The sequence below is a fragment of the Pundamilia nyererei genome, unplaced genomic scaffold, assembly GCF_000239375.1.
Source record: "Pundamilia nyererei isolate P.nyererei 1_Seehausen unplaced genomic scaffold, PunNye1.0 scaffold00010, whole genome shotgun sequence".
NCBI lineage: Eukaryota > Metazoa > Chordata > Actinopteri > Cichliformes > Cichlidae > Pundamilia > Pundamilia nyererei.
Window position 1 is genome coordinate 3,482,071 of NW_005187411.1, and position 14,451 is coordinate 3,496,521.

The window sequence follows — 14,451 nt, forward strand, 5'->3', positions numbered from 1 at the left end:
TGTTTCTACATGCATGAAAACCTTATAAGTGTTTAAGTTATAAGTGTTATTATTTTGAAAAGTAGTCAAAATCACAGTAAATCACAAAAGTTTTAATGGTCATTAAAATGTGTTCAAAATTTCAAATGATGATTCATCCCATGAATCATGACACACTGATATACCTATATAAGCTATATGTATAGGCTAAAAGTATCGGTATTGGTTTAGTATCAGTATTACTGGCCCTATATTTACTTCATATCAGATCATACCAGAATTTCCTGTATCAAATGCCAATAAGCCACCGTAGATTAGTTTTTCACATGGCTTACTGGATAAATGTTAAATGTAATTTCTTTTAAACACTACAAGCAGAAAATCATCATACTTAATGGAACATGTTTAAGAAATTACTTTTATTGCTTTACTTGACACAGACTGTCACTGTATGCCTTCTTTGTAGACTAGAAATTCATTTTTTTTTTTAAAAACCTTTCTTCTCATCCAGAGTTATCATTTGCTGTTCCTGTAGCCAACTCCCTCACCCTCCTTTGCACTCTGCTAACTGGCAAGTTTCTGGGGGAAGAGATTGGAGGCAAACGTAAGTCACTCATGTGATAACACTACATTTGTTTGCTTTTTTTAAAATAATGAGGCCAGTCACACAACCGGTGGTATTTATCTAGAAAAGGAAAGATTCAGATGCTGATTTTGAAAGTCAGACTTTAAGCTGTTTAGAGTCATGATTAAAAAGAAAATTAACCACTCTCTAATTCAAAGGTTTTACATATCAGGAAGCAATAAAAATCATCTGATGCGTTGCAGTTCTTCAAATTAAGTAAATACAGTGTCGGTTGTACTAAAGAACATAGCATATTACACGCTGTCATTATTTATGTAACATAAACTAAGCCAAATGCAGAAGGATTATATGAAACGCTAAATACAACCTAACTTCTTCTTCTACAGGAATTAATAGGGTATTTAGAAGCCAGATTAATAGATTACAGATGTCATTATTCGGTGGAAAATCATTTAGGTCAATTGCCATACTTCCAGAGAGTGGACATGCCAGGAAATTAATCCCAAGGTCAGATTGTGCAATTCTCAGACAAACTTGAAAAAAAAGAAAAGCAAGAGCTACATCTCAGACTCTACAAGCCTCCGTTAGCATGTTAAATGTTAAAGTTTATGACAGTTCAGTTAGAAAAAGACTGAACAAGTATGGCTTGTTTCGAAGGGTTACCAGGTCAAAGCCTCAGCTTTCTAAAAAGAACATGGCAGCAGAGCTGTGGTTTGCAAAGCTGCAGCTGAACAAACCGCAAATCTCCTGGAACAATGTCCTTTGGAGTGACGAGACCAAAATAGAAATGTTTGGTGATAATGCACAGAGTCACATTTGGCAAAAATCAAACACAGCGAATCAGCACAGACACCTCATACCAACAGTCAGCACAGTGATGGAGGGGTGATGATTTGGACTTGTTCTGCATCCACAGGACCAGTAACTGCACCTTGCAGTCACTGTGTCAGCATCCGTAAGCCAAGGTGTTCTAGTCCAATGATAGGCTACATGTGTGCCTGACAGCTAAAGCGTGACTTGATCCTAACCCTTGCAACACCACAGCTACAACAGAATCGCTGCAAAAGAAAAGAATAGAGGTGTTGCAATGACCCAGTCAAAGTCCAGACGTCAACCTGAAATGCTGTGCTTAAACAAATCCCCGCTAACCTCAATGAACTGAAGCAACATTGTAAAGGTGATTGGGCCAGAATGATGTGACAGACTGAGTCATACAGAAAACGATTACTTCAAGTTATTGCTGTTAAAAATTGTTCTGCAAGCTATTGAATAATGAGTTGTACTTAATTTTTTACACACTTCGTCTGTATTTTGGTTTAGTTTTTGTTTAATTAATAATGACACAGTTTAATATGTTGTTGTTCATCTGAAGTTGTGCTAAGACATGCTAACTGAACTGAAAGAGGGTGACATTTCTTTGTACCATGACCATACCTAATTAATAAATACATTTTTTTTAACTTTAACTATCTTGATATCCTTGCCCACACATCTGTCTGCAGAGGCTGTCGTAGGAATGTTCCTCACCATGGCTGGCATCACTCTGTGTATTATAAGCTCCATTGATGATATTGACAGAGATACTGGGAATCAGAATTTGACCCAACCCGTGTACTGAAGGAGATCAGGATTTAAGCCAATTCCTCTGCGCCTTCAAATAAATCCTTCGCCGTAAATGGAAAGACGGGCAATGAAGCTGGAGCAGGACTGAAGAGGACGATTTAGATTCAGAGAGCAGCTCCTGAGAGCGGCGATGCTGATGGGAGAATTGTGTCTAAACTAACTCAAGCTTCAAAAGGCCTGTCCAGAAAACTCTCACACCATGTTGAGGGGGGGAAGCGGGTTCATGGAGAGTTCACCACAGAGCTTGACTCGATTTATGACGCTCGCATAGAAAAGCGGTGGTTGTTAACTTTTACTTTTAAACGCTCCGCAGCTGACTGGCATCTGCATAGATCCTGCAGAGACCACATATAAATAAGCCCGGGGTAGATGTCAGCTTCTGGTTTAATGGGGACAGTTTGTGGTGGCTGCCTTTAGCCTGCTGTAGAGCAAGAGCAAGGCAGGAGGGGACAATGTTGTTGTATAGCTTGAGGATAAAATTTTCATCTTTCGCCTTTCCTTTTACTGTTTACTCGTAATATACTATGAAGGAATATACTGCTTTTATTTTCCAAACTACTTTTGAAAGAAAAAGACTTTAACTGTGTAAAGAGTTCAGAAATTGGTCACATGTACAGTAATATATATGTTTATTGTCACATTTAATTGATACAAGACACTGTACAGATGACTGTTAATATTGTGCTCTGTTCCTGTGTTGTTGCTGATATTTAATCAATAAATTCTTGGCAACACTACTGTTCCCCAACACTCATTTAGTAGTCACTCATTTTTCAGTATAGGTTTAAGATTTACCCTAAAAAATGTTTTTTTTTTCTGTACGCATAGTGAATATATTGCAGCATTGAACATCTACACAGTATCAGCATAAGAATCATGCCTGTAAAACTGAATGGACAATGTCATAAACAATACAATAAACTTCAATCAGTTTTAGTTGAAGCTTGTAGAGCTTCTGATAGTGTATCCACCTGTTGTAGTGTTTGTTCTGCTTGCACTTCTCACGCTTACATTTTCTACAATAAGACAAACATACATTAATGTTGTTATTTGGCTCATTACCACAGTTAAAGTACTACTAATTTAATCAAACGTTCATGCGATGTGAAACTGTTAGGATGCCGTGACCTCCTGATGATGGTGGTTTTGTTCTGTTGCAACCGACGGCGCATCCTGCAGGATCTCCTGTCACAGCAACGACACTAAATCAGTGTAAAGGCAAAAGCTATCAGCAAGACGAGTTTAATGCCTTGGTTATATTGATGCCAGTAAAAACGCGATGGTGTTATAGGGTGTGAAGTTGGTAAACTTGCCTTTTCTTTTCTGTGCTCTGCGTGGCTGCTAGACGACGAAGGCCTCGACTTTGAAGACGTCTGCTTCAGCTCCTTTTGAAATGAAAGTCACAAAGATTTTGCCTCCACGTGCTGAAGTTCTGTATTTGTTCAATTGATTAATTAGCTACTCGTGGGTGTGAGTGTGTACCAGTATTTCAGCTTTGGACTCCTGCTCCTCTTCAGATAGTAATGCCTTTTAACGGCACAAGAACAAAACTGGGTAACCCTTTTAATGTGAACACGTGAATTACGATTAAATGTAAACAACCCACCCACACGAACCGTACCTGCTTTCCACTGTACTTGTGTGGGTGCTCCTTGTCGTCGTGCTGCTCACCCCTGATAATTTGTGCTTGTCTCTTGAGAGAAATAAATAGTGTTTTTTTAATGCTTTTGTTCAAAATGTGCAGCATGCATGTACTGTCCTTGTGACAGTGAATTAATAATTACTCCACATGCATGCAGGACAACTATTATTCAGTGGTATTTTTGGTTTTGCTTGTACAGGAGTGAGTGATGAGTGTTATTTCTCATATCTAACAAAACATGTTAGATATGGCATAAAAAATGCCTACCATCTGTTTGTTCTGCAGAGGATCGTCTGGGTTGGTTAATTCCTCCTCCTCCACTATTTCTGCAGCTCTCTTTGGAAAGGAAATATGATTAAAATTTAGATTTAATCTCACTTCTATAATATTAAGGGCAGACAAACGCGCCCACCTCAGTCATATTTTAGCATTTAATTATCTTCTATTCAATTATGAGTCTGAAATGACGCAGAGGTGCCTGAAGCTAACCTGATCAACAGGAAGCTCTGTAGCTGTATTTTCATCCTCCTGCACCTCCTCTGCCCCTCGTACCTCTTCTCTCCTTTTCTGTGCTGAACTTTTAAATACACTGGGCTGGCCTGTCATGGGTAGATATCAAAAGTTTTTTACCACCAAAAAGTGGAGATACTCCTTAAGACTGATTGGATTTCATGAAATCCTCACCAGATCCATTGCTGAGCGGTGGTCTCGTTTGCATTCGATTCTTCCGGATCTTGACCGGCCTGGCAAAAAACATAGAGGTCTCATCTGCTCCCTCTCTCCTGCTCCTTTGCTGGGAAGCTTGTGGGGCTGCAGCTTCATCTCCTGTTGACTTCACCCTCCGACCGTCTGACTGAAATTCATGGGTCACATTGAATATGTTACATAACAAACACAAAATTATATAAATACTCATAATATAGCATCATATAGTGTGAATATAAGTCAGTGGAGACTTGTTTGTTTGTTTTACCTCTGGGGAGTCAAGGAGAGCTGAGTCACTGCATTGGTCTTCAGGCCCGCTTCCTGCTTTCCTGTTCTAATGGGGGAAAAAACAGAAGATGTTCATAGCCTGTTAATGTTTTCTTCTGACAGCTACCAATCAGACCTGACATTTAGGCTGGAAAATAACGATCCTAAAACTGTATTTTAAGACATGAAAATAAAGCAAGTAACTGAATGCAGAGAGAGAGGAGGAGGATTACCTCAGCTCTCCTTAACATCCTTCTCTTCCCAGGGTAATATCTACAAAATAAAGAAACATAGTTATTAAAAAATGGGAGAGAGGAATGTGTGGGATATTGTTCTCTTCTTGTTTCCAGTCGTCTGATTATTATTCATGTGTTAGCACAGACTGACACAAGCACGGGTTTTGTTTTGTTTTTTACAGAGGAACTTCCATGATTGTACCTCTCTGTAGTTTTGGAGATTAATAGCTCCACATATGGGAGTTTCTTGAACCTCTCAGTTCCCACGGCAACATAGCAGCGGCCAGTCTCCAGCTCACCAGCTGAGGACACGGCCACTCCTTCTAGAGAACACAACCTGAAAAACGTACAGGGGTTCGATATTTACTTTATTAGATCTTTCTGTTTGTATTTCACAGAGCTATTGGGAATGTTTTTGACCTTCTGTGTAATGGTGTCACTGACCTGCGCACCGCACCGGTCCTTAGGCTGACCTTCTCTGTGATTAGACTCAAGATCTGATCCAGGTCCTGCTGCATGCTCCGAGGAATGATGAATCGGAACGGTGGACACAGGAGGTCTCCATTTCGAAAAACGCTGAACATAACAAGAAACATCTTAATTCTTGTATGCAGATATGTGATGAAAGAGTTAAGAACTGGTAATTGTTACTACTGGTCTAAGCTGGTTGTGAAAAGATAGTTTCCCAGTGGTTTCCTTAAATGAAAGATTAGGAACAATTATTTAGCAATCAAGGAATAATGAATGATAGTTTAATTAGCCACAGCAACGATACTTTAAATCTTCCTACAGTTGCATTACTTTAATGTGAAATTGATTTTGGTATAAGTCTGGGAAACGTGGATATTTGTTTTCAGGGCAAAGATTAGGGTGTTGTTGATTTTTTCAAACTCCCCAAAAGTGTTGCTAAAGGAAACATCAGGGGAAGCCAGTAGTAGCAGTTTATTCTCTGGAGATCTTAAGGACAAAATTTCCTCTCATCCAGTAGATGCAGAGATAATTTAATCCAAAATGAAAGCAATGGTACTGCCAGCAAACTGTATGTAAAAAATAAATAAATAAATTTCTGATACTATGTATATATGCCTCCGATAAGCAGTTCGTCCAACTCACTGTATAATGCAAGGCACAGGTATATACTTCCTCCATTTAGCTGACACATTCGGCCTCTGGATTGCTTTGACCTAGAGGGGACCAACATAAAATCAGATGCTTGCCACTGCAGAACATCAAATGCTGTCAATTTTTCATCAAGTTTCAAAATTCCCTTAACAGATTTACATCATTCCTGTCCTGCACATAAATACCACTGCATGCATATCGCCAAGAAAATCATTATCCGAAAAGTGTATTCAGCTCATATCAGCTCAAGTGCTGCAGCCATGGAAACTGACGTCACTCCAAGACTCCTCGGATGGTGCATTTAGACACGCCGTGTCTTATCTGAGGGCCCTCACCCATGTCGTCGCATAGTAATGAAATCTGGAGCCAATATCCATGTCTGCCTCTAGCTGAGCTAAATCAGTGGGCTCTGATAATCTCCTCGTTATTGGGTTTTTTTTCCTTCTTTAAAGTGGCAGACGTTTAATTATTTACAATGTGTCTGAATCCAGAAGGAGGGCTCAGAATTTGAGTATTAGGCCTGCCTGAACATGTACACAGCCCTGATTACACTGGGTGGAAGCATAAAAACTTCAAACACAAACACTCAACATACGGGCACACTTCTTGTGTATCTCCACAGCAACCACAATACAGACATGTAAGACTTTAAAGCCAAAGGCCCCACCTAAAAAACAAACAAACACTTATCCAAAATAGCATCTATGCACGCTTATTCTATACTCATGTATGTTTTTTGTCCATAAAAGTAAGACTAATAGATCGCTCTACATCAGAAACACTAAGAGGTCAGTCCTGCCAGCAGGTCAGAACATAAAACAAGTACTTGTTGTGAGCGGCTCTAAAGTGTGTGTGGCTTTGAAATCAATTTAGTGTGAATGCTAAGGGAGCTTCATTATGCCTAATCCTAGCATCCTCGTCACTGTGCACTGCCTGCCTTTCATTTTACTGAAAAGGTTGAGTTCAGCCGAAGAGAAAGGATAATTTTCTTGATGAAATCGTTTGACGTTGCAATATCCCGCTGAAATTAATGAAGCTGTCACATGAGAGTACCCTGCAAGTTCTGAGTGACTGAGTGTTTGATGGACAGTGCAGTCATTAGCCCATTATATCCGCTAATCTACCTAACAGCCTGTGACTTCAATAGGAGGATAACAGGGGACATGCACGGCTAATGCTTGCTCATAAGAATGGGTCGTCACTTTTAAAGGCGAATAAGGTTGCGTCAATAAACAAAAAATCCTGCACTCTTTTTAAATTTGACTTGGAAGGAGTTGAAATGATCAGCTTGATATGACTGTAGCCTGGTGGTGCATTCCTCTTGGTTAGGCTAGGATTAATCAGTTACAGATTCCTTAAAAGGACTGAAATGAAATGAAAGCCTACCTGGGTTTCCTCACGAGCAGTGGGTTGCTTTTTTGTTCTCACGTTCAGGTAACTGTGCATAAAGACAAGGGATATAACGAAGAAAACCCTAACACAGTACTTGATCTGTTTTCCAGACATCAAGTATAAATAACTTCATTTTGTTGTACTCACTCGAGTTTCTTGAATCTCTCAAAGCCAGCAGCAACATACTGGGCTCCTGTCCGTAGATCCTGCAGGTCTGTGACTCGGTGGCCCTGCCTGGGGGTGTACAGAGTCCTGACGGCAAGAGGGGCACCGATGCTCTGGGTCACTTCATTCAGAAAGGCCTCCATGGTGACCACCTGTCGCTGGTTGACCACAAACCTGCGTCCACTGTAGAAGGGGTCTCCATTCCTATACACCACCACGCTCTTCACTGGAGGCAGCAGAGATGCAGCTGCAGAGCTGGCAGCCATCTCTGAGTGCATATATGCATGCATGTATTCTCATTCATTGCACCTAATAATTGCATTTACTGAACCTTTTCATACACACACACACACACACACACACACACACACTACATTCTTTGGGTTCACACATTTCCAAAAGTCACACATTAACACAAACAAATGATCCAGCTACCACTCCAAAGTGCCAAACAATGCTCTGTCACTCACATGCTCGGTGAAGAATTAAGAGGGAAAACTGCAGAAAAGCCAAAGGTGAAGATCAGTCTCTGCTGTTGTTGTGGTAGTGGTCTGTCTGGGCTCCCCCTCACCACGTTCTGCTCCTCTCTATCCCCTTCACATTCAAACACTCTCACACGGACACTACTCCACTGATGGCGGTGAGTATTTCCTGGTTGCCATAGCAGCGTGGCCAGCAATGACTGGCTTTGTGGGCCAAACCATCGGCAGAAACCACAACAAAAGAGACAGGCAAGAGGAGGGGAGAACGGGTGGGTCTCCTGCGCTGTAAGCTGAATCAATAAGACAACCTCTACAGGCAGGTTAAAAAAAGAAGAAAAAAAAAAAAGGCCAAATCCATCAAGCATAGAAGTGAGAGCAAGTGCAACAGCCAGGTGATTCTTTTTCGTAAATATTAAATATCCAAGCACAACAGAAGATCTCTCAAGGGAGTAACGAGGAAAAGTTCAGCTTTAACTTATAAATATTTTTCTTTCCCTGGGTTCTCTATAAGGACTTAAATACCAGAGGACAACAGGTGTTTAATAGGAGATTGCTGTGAACATTTGAAGGATAATTTCCTAATGAAATGAGTGATAGTGATAGCTCAGAAATACGAGCTCCTGGGAAGCATGCTCACCTGGACTTTAGTGAACAAAACTTCTCCATGCACAATTGTAAACCATCTAAAACTGGCACAGTAAATGCTCCAAGTGAAGCCCAAGCGGTAGACAGCACAACAAAGAAAACGTTGTAGAAAAATAACATTTATTTTATTTATATACATGAAAATACACAATATACAGGTTTATTAACTTATGCCAAACACGAAAAAGGTACTCAGTGCAGCAGGTTCCTGCGTACATGAAGGCATCACTCCCACATGTTTAAGTCCAGTTCATGGTAACGATGCCGTCAGGACGCGCTAAGTTTATCCTTCAGCGACAAGTACTGTAGGAAAAAAGAAAGAAAACAGTCACTAAAAGTAACATGTTCTTCTGCATGTCTGGATGAGTGCATTCTCAGTGCATGACAACACATCTATAAAAAGTGTTGCTCCACATCTTGGCAAATTTACACACTCTGGTGCTGAAGGGCGCCTCACGGAAGCAACGAAATGTGTTAAAGATAAATTAAAGGATTTAAATCAGCTCTCAGTGTGAGGGTAAAGGGTACCGACAGCTAAACATGCTTCTACCTGATTTACACGCTTAATACATGGGAGAAAATGGGCCGAACCATCCAGCGTGCAGGTTTGTAGCTGGGGGGTTTGGACTGTCCGTAATAAGTCACTGTTGACACTTACTGCAAAATTAACATTTGTTATCCGATTGTTGGATGTAGGCTCTAGAACGAAGGCTGCTTCTCAGACCTGCTGGATGAACTTAGTTTGGGAACCAGTAAATAAATTCCACTATGGAGCAGAAGCAATTTTATTACAGCGGGAGACTGTCACTGCTGAATAAACGTAGGGAAGCACTACATCTCTCTCTTTCTTCGCCTTACCTTTTTCCTGCTGTCAATTGCCTGCTGAAGCCAGAGCAGCTCCATGGTCAGGGTGCTTCTATGGAAACGCAGGGCCTCTGGGGTACGGGGCACCTCCTGAGTCAAGCAGTACCGATGAGAACCTGATGGAGGGATGGCGAATTCGAAACGGCTCAAAAGGTTTCACCAAATTCAGTTTTGGATTAACACATTTGAGGCTAGACAAACTGTGGAATTAATGCAGGTGAACACTGATTGCATTCTACTTTTTAAGCTTCTGTGATTCTATTTTTAGAGGCAAAAGCTACATTAGGCTTCTCTTTTATTCACAACGGGTCACCACAGCAGGTAACTACACACGTTTCATTTGGCAGAAGGAATCCCAAAGAGATTTGTTAATCCTTTTGGGAGTTACCAGCCCTTATAACTAAATTAAGGACTGTGTGAATGCATCTTCTTTGAATCTTGAAAATTGTGACTGTAAATTTCTTAAAGACTGAACAAGAGGCAATATTTTTTAAAACACCTCTACACACGCACACAACATGGCTCCACTTTGTGTGAAACTTTAATATACCTTTATGAGACTGAGTATAGTTCATATCTAACTCAACACTGCTCCAGACAGATGACGACCCTGCTGTGCTCTCCACCACACCGCTTTGTCTTTGGCCCTCTCCTTCCCCTCTAATAGAGCTGCTGCTGGGTAAACAGGTCTGTGAATCATCTCTCTCTGCTTCTGTCTTCTCTAGCAGGGCACAGTGATGATCTCTGTTCTCTGGTGAGAGTGCAGGGATCTGGGGAGTAGCACTGACATCTGTCTCTGGATTTAGAGGCTTAGTGGCAGGGCTGCTGGGTGGTGGACGTAGGCTGCCCTGAAAAAGCAAAAAGCAAATGCATGAGAACATTTTGTATGTGGGGAAATAAACGTCACCATTATTCGCATAAATGCCACTTACCGTGTCTATGAACTGGGGAATAGAGATCAGCGTGTCCGTCCACTTTAAATGCGTCAGGCGCCCGTCAATCTCCTTCACGATGTCTTCAAAGTCTTCGCGTGCTTTGCAGACTTCTTTCCTTACCAGATATCCACGCGAGCATGCCTGTGGCGAGGAAAGGAGTAATTGTAGTCTCACTATCATATGAATGCTAACTATAGCAGACGTTAGCACCTGTTTTCCTGAGAAAGCAAGAGTGGCTAGGAAGCTAAACGTAGCACAGAAAAGACACCCTGAAAAATTACTCTGCGTATAAACATGTATCATCGACAGCAGATAAATTACCTGCAAATTTACGATTGTTTTCTCCCATTTGCTTCTCTCCATTGCTATGGTAACATGACTATGCCGCTACGGAGAGCGGGAGCGTAACTCAAAGCTTTTATTTACTTCCTGTGCCAAATCTAAAAAATAAAAGGTTGCCCTTGTAAGATATAACAACATATTTACATATTTTCAGATTAACCTTTCATATATGGTCATAAGTGTAATTTTGTACAGTTTACAAATATATGAACCATAAATAGTTGTGTAAAATAATTTTTCTCAACGTGAAGTGATTTATTTTGGAAAACGTCGGCGGAAATGACCGGGTGTTTGTGTTCTAGACAGTCTTCTTGCAATGTTGCTGCTCTTCACATGGCGTTTTCCCCTTAAAGTTTTTCGCCGCCGGTAATGAAAATGAGTGGCGGTTCAAACCAGAAGACTTTATTTCAGACTTGGGGTGTCTCCGTCTCCCAAAACAAAGTTGTTAACCCGATAAAAGATGGCAAAAATGCTGCTGGGCGCCCCAGAACAACTCCAGGCAACAGTCCCCAGGTAGCTACAGCTCACCTTCCTTCTTATCCCTTCTGGTCTGAAAATGGTCACGGGTCAGCATATACATTAGCGAACCCAGTGGGGACTGAGGACCCCACGCCTGCGTATGAAGATGAAGACGATGATTTGATGGTGGTCGCCGTGTATGAAGCTGAAAGAAGCCTCCAGCTTGATAATGCTAAATGTTTCCAGTATGACAACCCTGCCAGAACAGAAGAGCCCACGTTTTCTCAAACCCCCTCAGGTGGGCAGACATATCCTGACTTCCCTGGCTTTGACAGTTCCTCAGCTAAGGTATGGATCTACCCGACCAACTATCCTATCAGGGAGTACCAGCTGAAGATATCAGAGGCTGCCCTCTTTCAGAACACTCTGGTATGTCTTCCCACTGGTCTGGGAAAGACCTTTATAGCTTCTGTGGTTATGTACAATTTCTATCGCTGGTATCCATCAGGCAAGATTGTTTTCATGGCTCCCACCAAGCCTCTAGTGGCCCAACAGATTGAGGCCTGTTATAAAGTGATGGGGATCCCACAAGCACACATGGCTGAGCTGACAGGTAAAAAAAAGAAAATCACATAAAATCTGATGCACAACACCCATCTTCCCCCTTTTCAAATTCTGCACCTACCGCTTCATAGGTAGCACAGCAGCAAAGCAGAGACAAGAGGTTTGGAGGTCCAAGCGGGTCTTCTTCCTCACGCCTCAGGTCATGGTTAATGATCTGTCCAGAGACACCTGCCCGGCCCAGCAGGTCAAGTGCGTGGTGATCGATGAAGCACACAAAGCGCTGGGCAACCATGCTTACTGCCAGGTACACACACTTTGGAGAAATAATCAAAGCTTGACATCATGAAGTTGTATAAGTGTGAACTAAAGAACTAAATCTTAATGGTTAGTTTTGGGTTTTTTGCAGTAAAAGTTATGTAAACTGTCCAGATTTAGTGGAGATGATGTCTAATGCTTGGTCTTCTTCATTAGGTCATCAAACTGCTCGGCAGCCAGACTTTGCAGTTCCGCATACTGGCTCTTAGCGCCACCCCAGGAGGAGATACAAAGGTGAGAAAGATGCACTTTTTTTTCCTGCGCTGTGACCTAAAAGTGAGTAGACTTTAATCTGCAATCCGCCTCACTTCATCCTTCCAGTCGGTGCAATCTGTGATCTCCAATTTGCTCATCTCCCATATTGAGCTACGTTCAGAAGACAGTCCTGACATCCGGGCTCACTCCCACCAGCGCAATGTGGAGAAAGTTGTGGTTCCTCTGGGTGAGGCCCTTTCAGCTTACCAGACACGCTACCTGCAGGTAGGGGCAGCAAATGATTTGTCATGTTTTTCGTCTCTGTTCTGATCAGGACATTGTTTATACTTTTTAAAAATGTAATTCTACAAGGAATAAAATATGTCAGTTCTTTTATTTTATGCAGAACACATAGGCTGCTTATTGTTTCCACAACCAACATGCACTGACCAGGGGTACATTAAAAAAAAATCTGCCAAATATTATGTATGGTTGTTTTCTGCTGTCAAAACATGGAGTGCATTCATGGATTTTAGGCAGGGTGTGTTATGTGGTTATGTGTCTGGCATGAGGACATACTGTTGGATTGTTTGGGTTGGTGGGTTGTTGCACAGATGGGGTTTATTCTGGTATGTCCCAAGGATGTTTGGATGCTAGGTTCAATACCTTAGGCTCTTTATTGTGTTTTTCAAGCTGTTTTGGAGCAGCTTTTACGGAGTGGCAGATACAGTATCTTCCAGAGGAAGGCGGTTGCTTTTTCTGTGTGATGTGATAGGTAAATAATGAAGTGTCAATGGTGCGTTTCTGTATGCACAGTGTTTGAAAGAATCCAGTCCATGACTTTATTATATATTTTTTGGAAGTTAGTTTTATACAAACTCTTTCTTTGCTTTTTGTCTGCCTGTGCTTGCTTTCATTATTCTGTAGAGCAGCTAAGAGTTTTTCCTTTGGTGCTTTACTGCCACCTTGTGGTAAGTTTTGGCTTCCTTCTGTTATTAAAAAAACAGAACTCCTCAACTGTAAAAACTTTTTCAGCTTCACCTCTTTCTCCTTCCTGTGAGGTTCTTTCTGGGTCAGTTCATATTAAATTGATTGATTTGTCCTGAAAGCCACATCCTGTTACACTCAGTGGTCTAGCTTTTAGTGCTGGTAGACTGATCGGCTCTCTCCTCATCATGTTTGTGTCTTCTGCACTTTAAGTGTGCAGCTCCACTTCATTTGTTTCAGCTGGCTGGTTAACAGGAATGTGACACCTGCATTTGAAATTTTAGACCCGCTGTATTTTTTTTCTTTACTGTGTTGCACTTTCTTTCTTTTTAGTCTTTTCCTTCTAATTCTCTCTTTATTGTTATCAGGGCAGAGTTCTTTTTTCTCTTTTGTCTTTTAGTTTTTTTTCTTTCTCTTCATATTACTCTATGATTGGAGGATGTTGGTAACCTGCTGAAATCCATTTTCCACTGCCAAAACATTGGGTTATTTTGTATTCATTACTGCAGTCATGCAAGCACAATTTAGTAACTGTTAAACAAATCAGAAAAATGAAGCAGTCATGCATACAGGTGCTTTTTCTGTTTTTTCGTCCAGCTTTTGGCTCAGACATTAGAAAGGCCAGTGCTTGCCCATATATCGACTTGAGTTGCATTTGTCTTGCGGTTCGATTAAGTGCGGATTTAATGACGGCACATCTAAAGGCTACTGAGCTCAGAAGATATTTGGCTTAAAGCTTACACCTTTTATGGTTGTTGTTATGGGAGCTGTAGGTATGCATTAAAGAACAATTTGCCCAACAAGATTGAATTAACCTAAATGAGGTTATATTTATAACTAAAACTATCTATTACAGTATTATTACTCAGTCTCATCTGCAAGCTAAAAACTCTTTAAGCCTTCATGCAATTCCAGTCAGCTGGCTTTATTTCTTTTAGGCGTTACA

At 41.1% G+C, this 14,451-nt stretch overlaps 4 protein-coding genes across 4 annotated transcripts in view; 2 read left to right on the top strand and 2 right to left on the bottom strand.

Moving 5' to 3' along the window:
• tmem234 (transmembrane protein 234) overlaps positions 1 to 2,938 on the top strand; it is a 5,641-nt gene extending 2,703 nt beyond the window's left edge. Inside the window, exons 4-5 of the mRNA XM_005723853.1 lie at positions 491 to 583; positions 2,068 to 2,938. Of these exons, the coding sequence (XP_005723910.1) occupies positions 491 to 583; positions 2,068 to 2,183 (209 nt within the window). The 3' untranslated portion in view covers positions 2,184 to 2,938. The remainder of the gene's footprint in view (positions 1 to 490; positions 584 to 2,067) is intronic.
• Positions 2,939 to 3,009: 71 nt separating this feature from the next.
• Positions 3,010 to 7,983, bottom strand: dcdc2b (doublecortin domain containing 2B). The gene is made up of 14 exons (XM_013908397.1): positions 7,700 to 7,983; positions 7,547 to 7,598; positions 6,152 to 6,222; positions 5,483 to 5,614; positions 5,241 to 5,375; positions 5,036 to 5,075; positions 4,804 to 4,869; positions 4,515 to 4,683; positions 4,320 to 4,429; positions 4,098 to 4,166; positions 3,810 to 3,881; positions 3,671 to 3,715; positions 3,502 to 3,573; positions 3,010 to 3,373 (listed from the first exon to the last, which is right to left on the bottom strand). The coding sequence occupies exons 1-14, from the start codon at positions 7,981 to 7,983 to the stop codon at positions 3,302 to 3,304; spliced, it is 1,389 nt and encodes a 462-aa protein (XP_013763851.1). The 3' UTR covers positions 3,010 to 3,301.
• A 967-nt stretch (positions 7,984 to 8,950) lies between these two features.
• iqcc (IQ motif containing C) lies at positions 8,951 to 11,064 on the bottom strand. Its single transcript, XM_005723854.2, has 5 exons — positions 10,965 to 11,064; positions 10,641 to 10,784; positions 10,259 to 10,556; positions 9,703 to 9,824; positions 8,951 to 9,147 (listed from the first exon to the last, which is right to left on the bottom strand). The coding sequence occupies exons 1-5, from the start codon at positions 11,004 to 11,006 to the stop codon at positions 9,112 to 9,114; spliced, it is 642 nt and encodes a 213-aa protein (XP_005723911.1). The 5' UTR covers positions 11,007 to 11,064; the 3' UTR covers positions 8,951 to 9,111.
• Positions 11,065 to 11,282: 218 nt separating this feature from the next.
• The window catches only part of fancm (FA complementation group M), a 41,472-nt gene continuing 38,303 nt past the window's right edge, over positions 11,283 to 14,451 (top strand). Inside the window, exons 1-4 of the mRNA XM_005723856.1 lie at positions 11,283 to 12,057; positions 12,140 to 12,312; positions 12,480 to 12,557; positions 12,645 to 12,803. Of these exons, the coding sequence (XP_005723913.1) occupies positions 11,355 to 12,057; positions 12,140 to 12,312; positions 12,480 to 12,557; positions 12,645 to 12,803 (1,113 nt within the window). The 5' untranslated portion in view covers positions 11,283 to 11,354. The remainder of the gene's footprint in view (positions 12,058 to 12,139; positions 12,313 to 12,479; positions 12,558 to 12,644; positions 12,804 to 14,451) is intronic.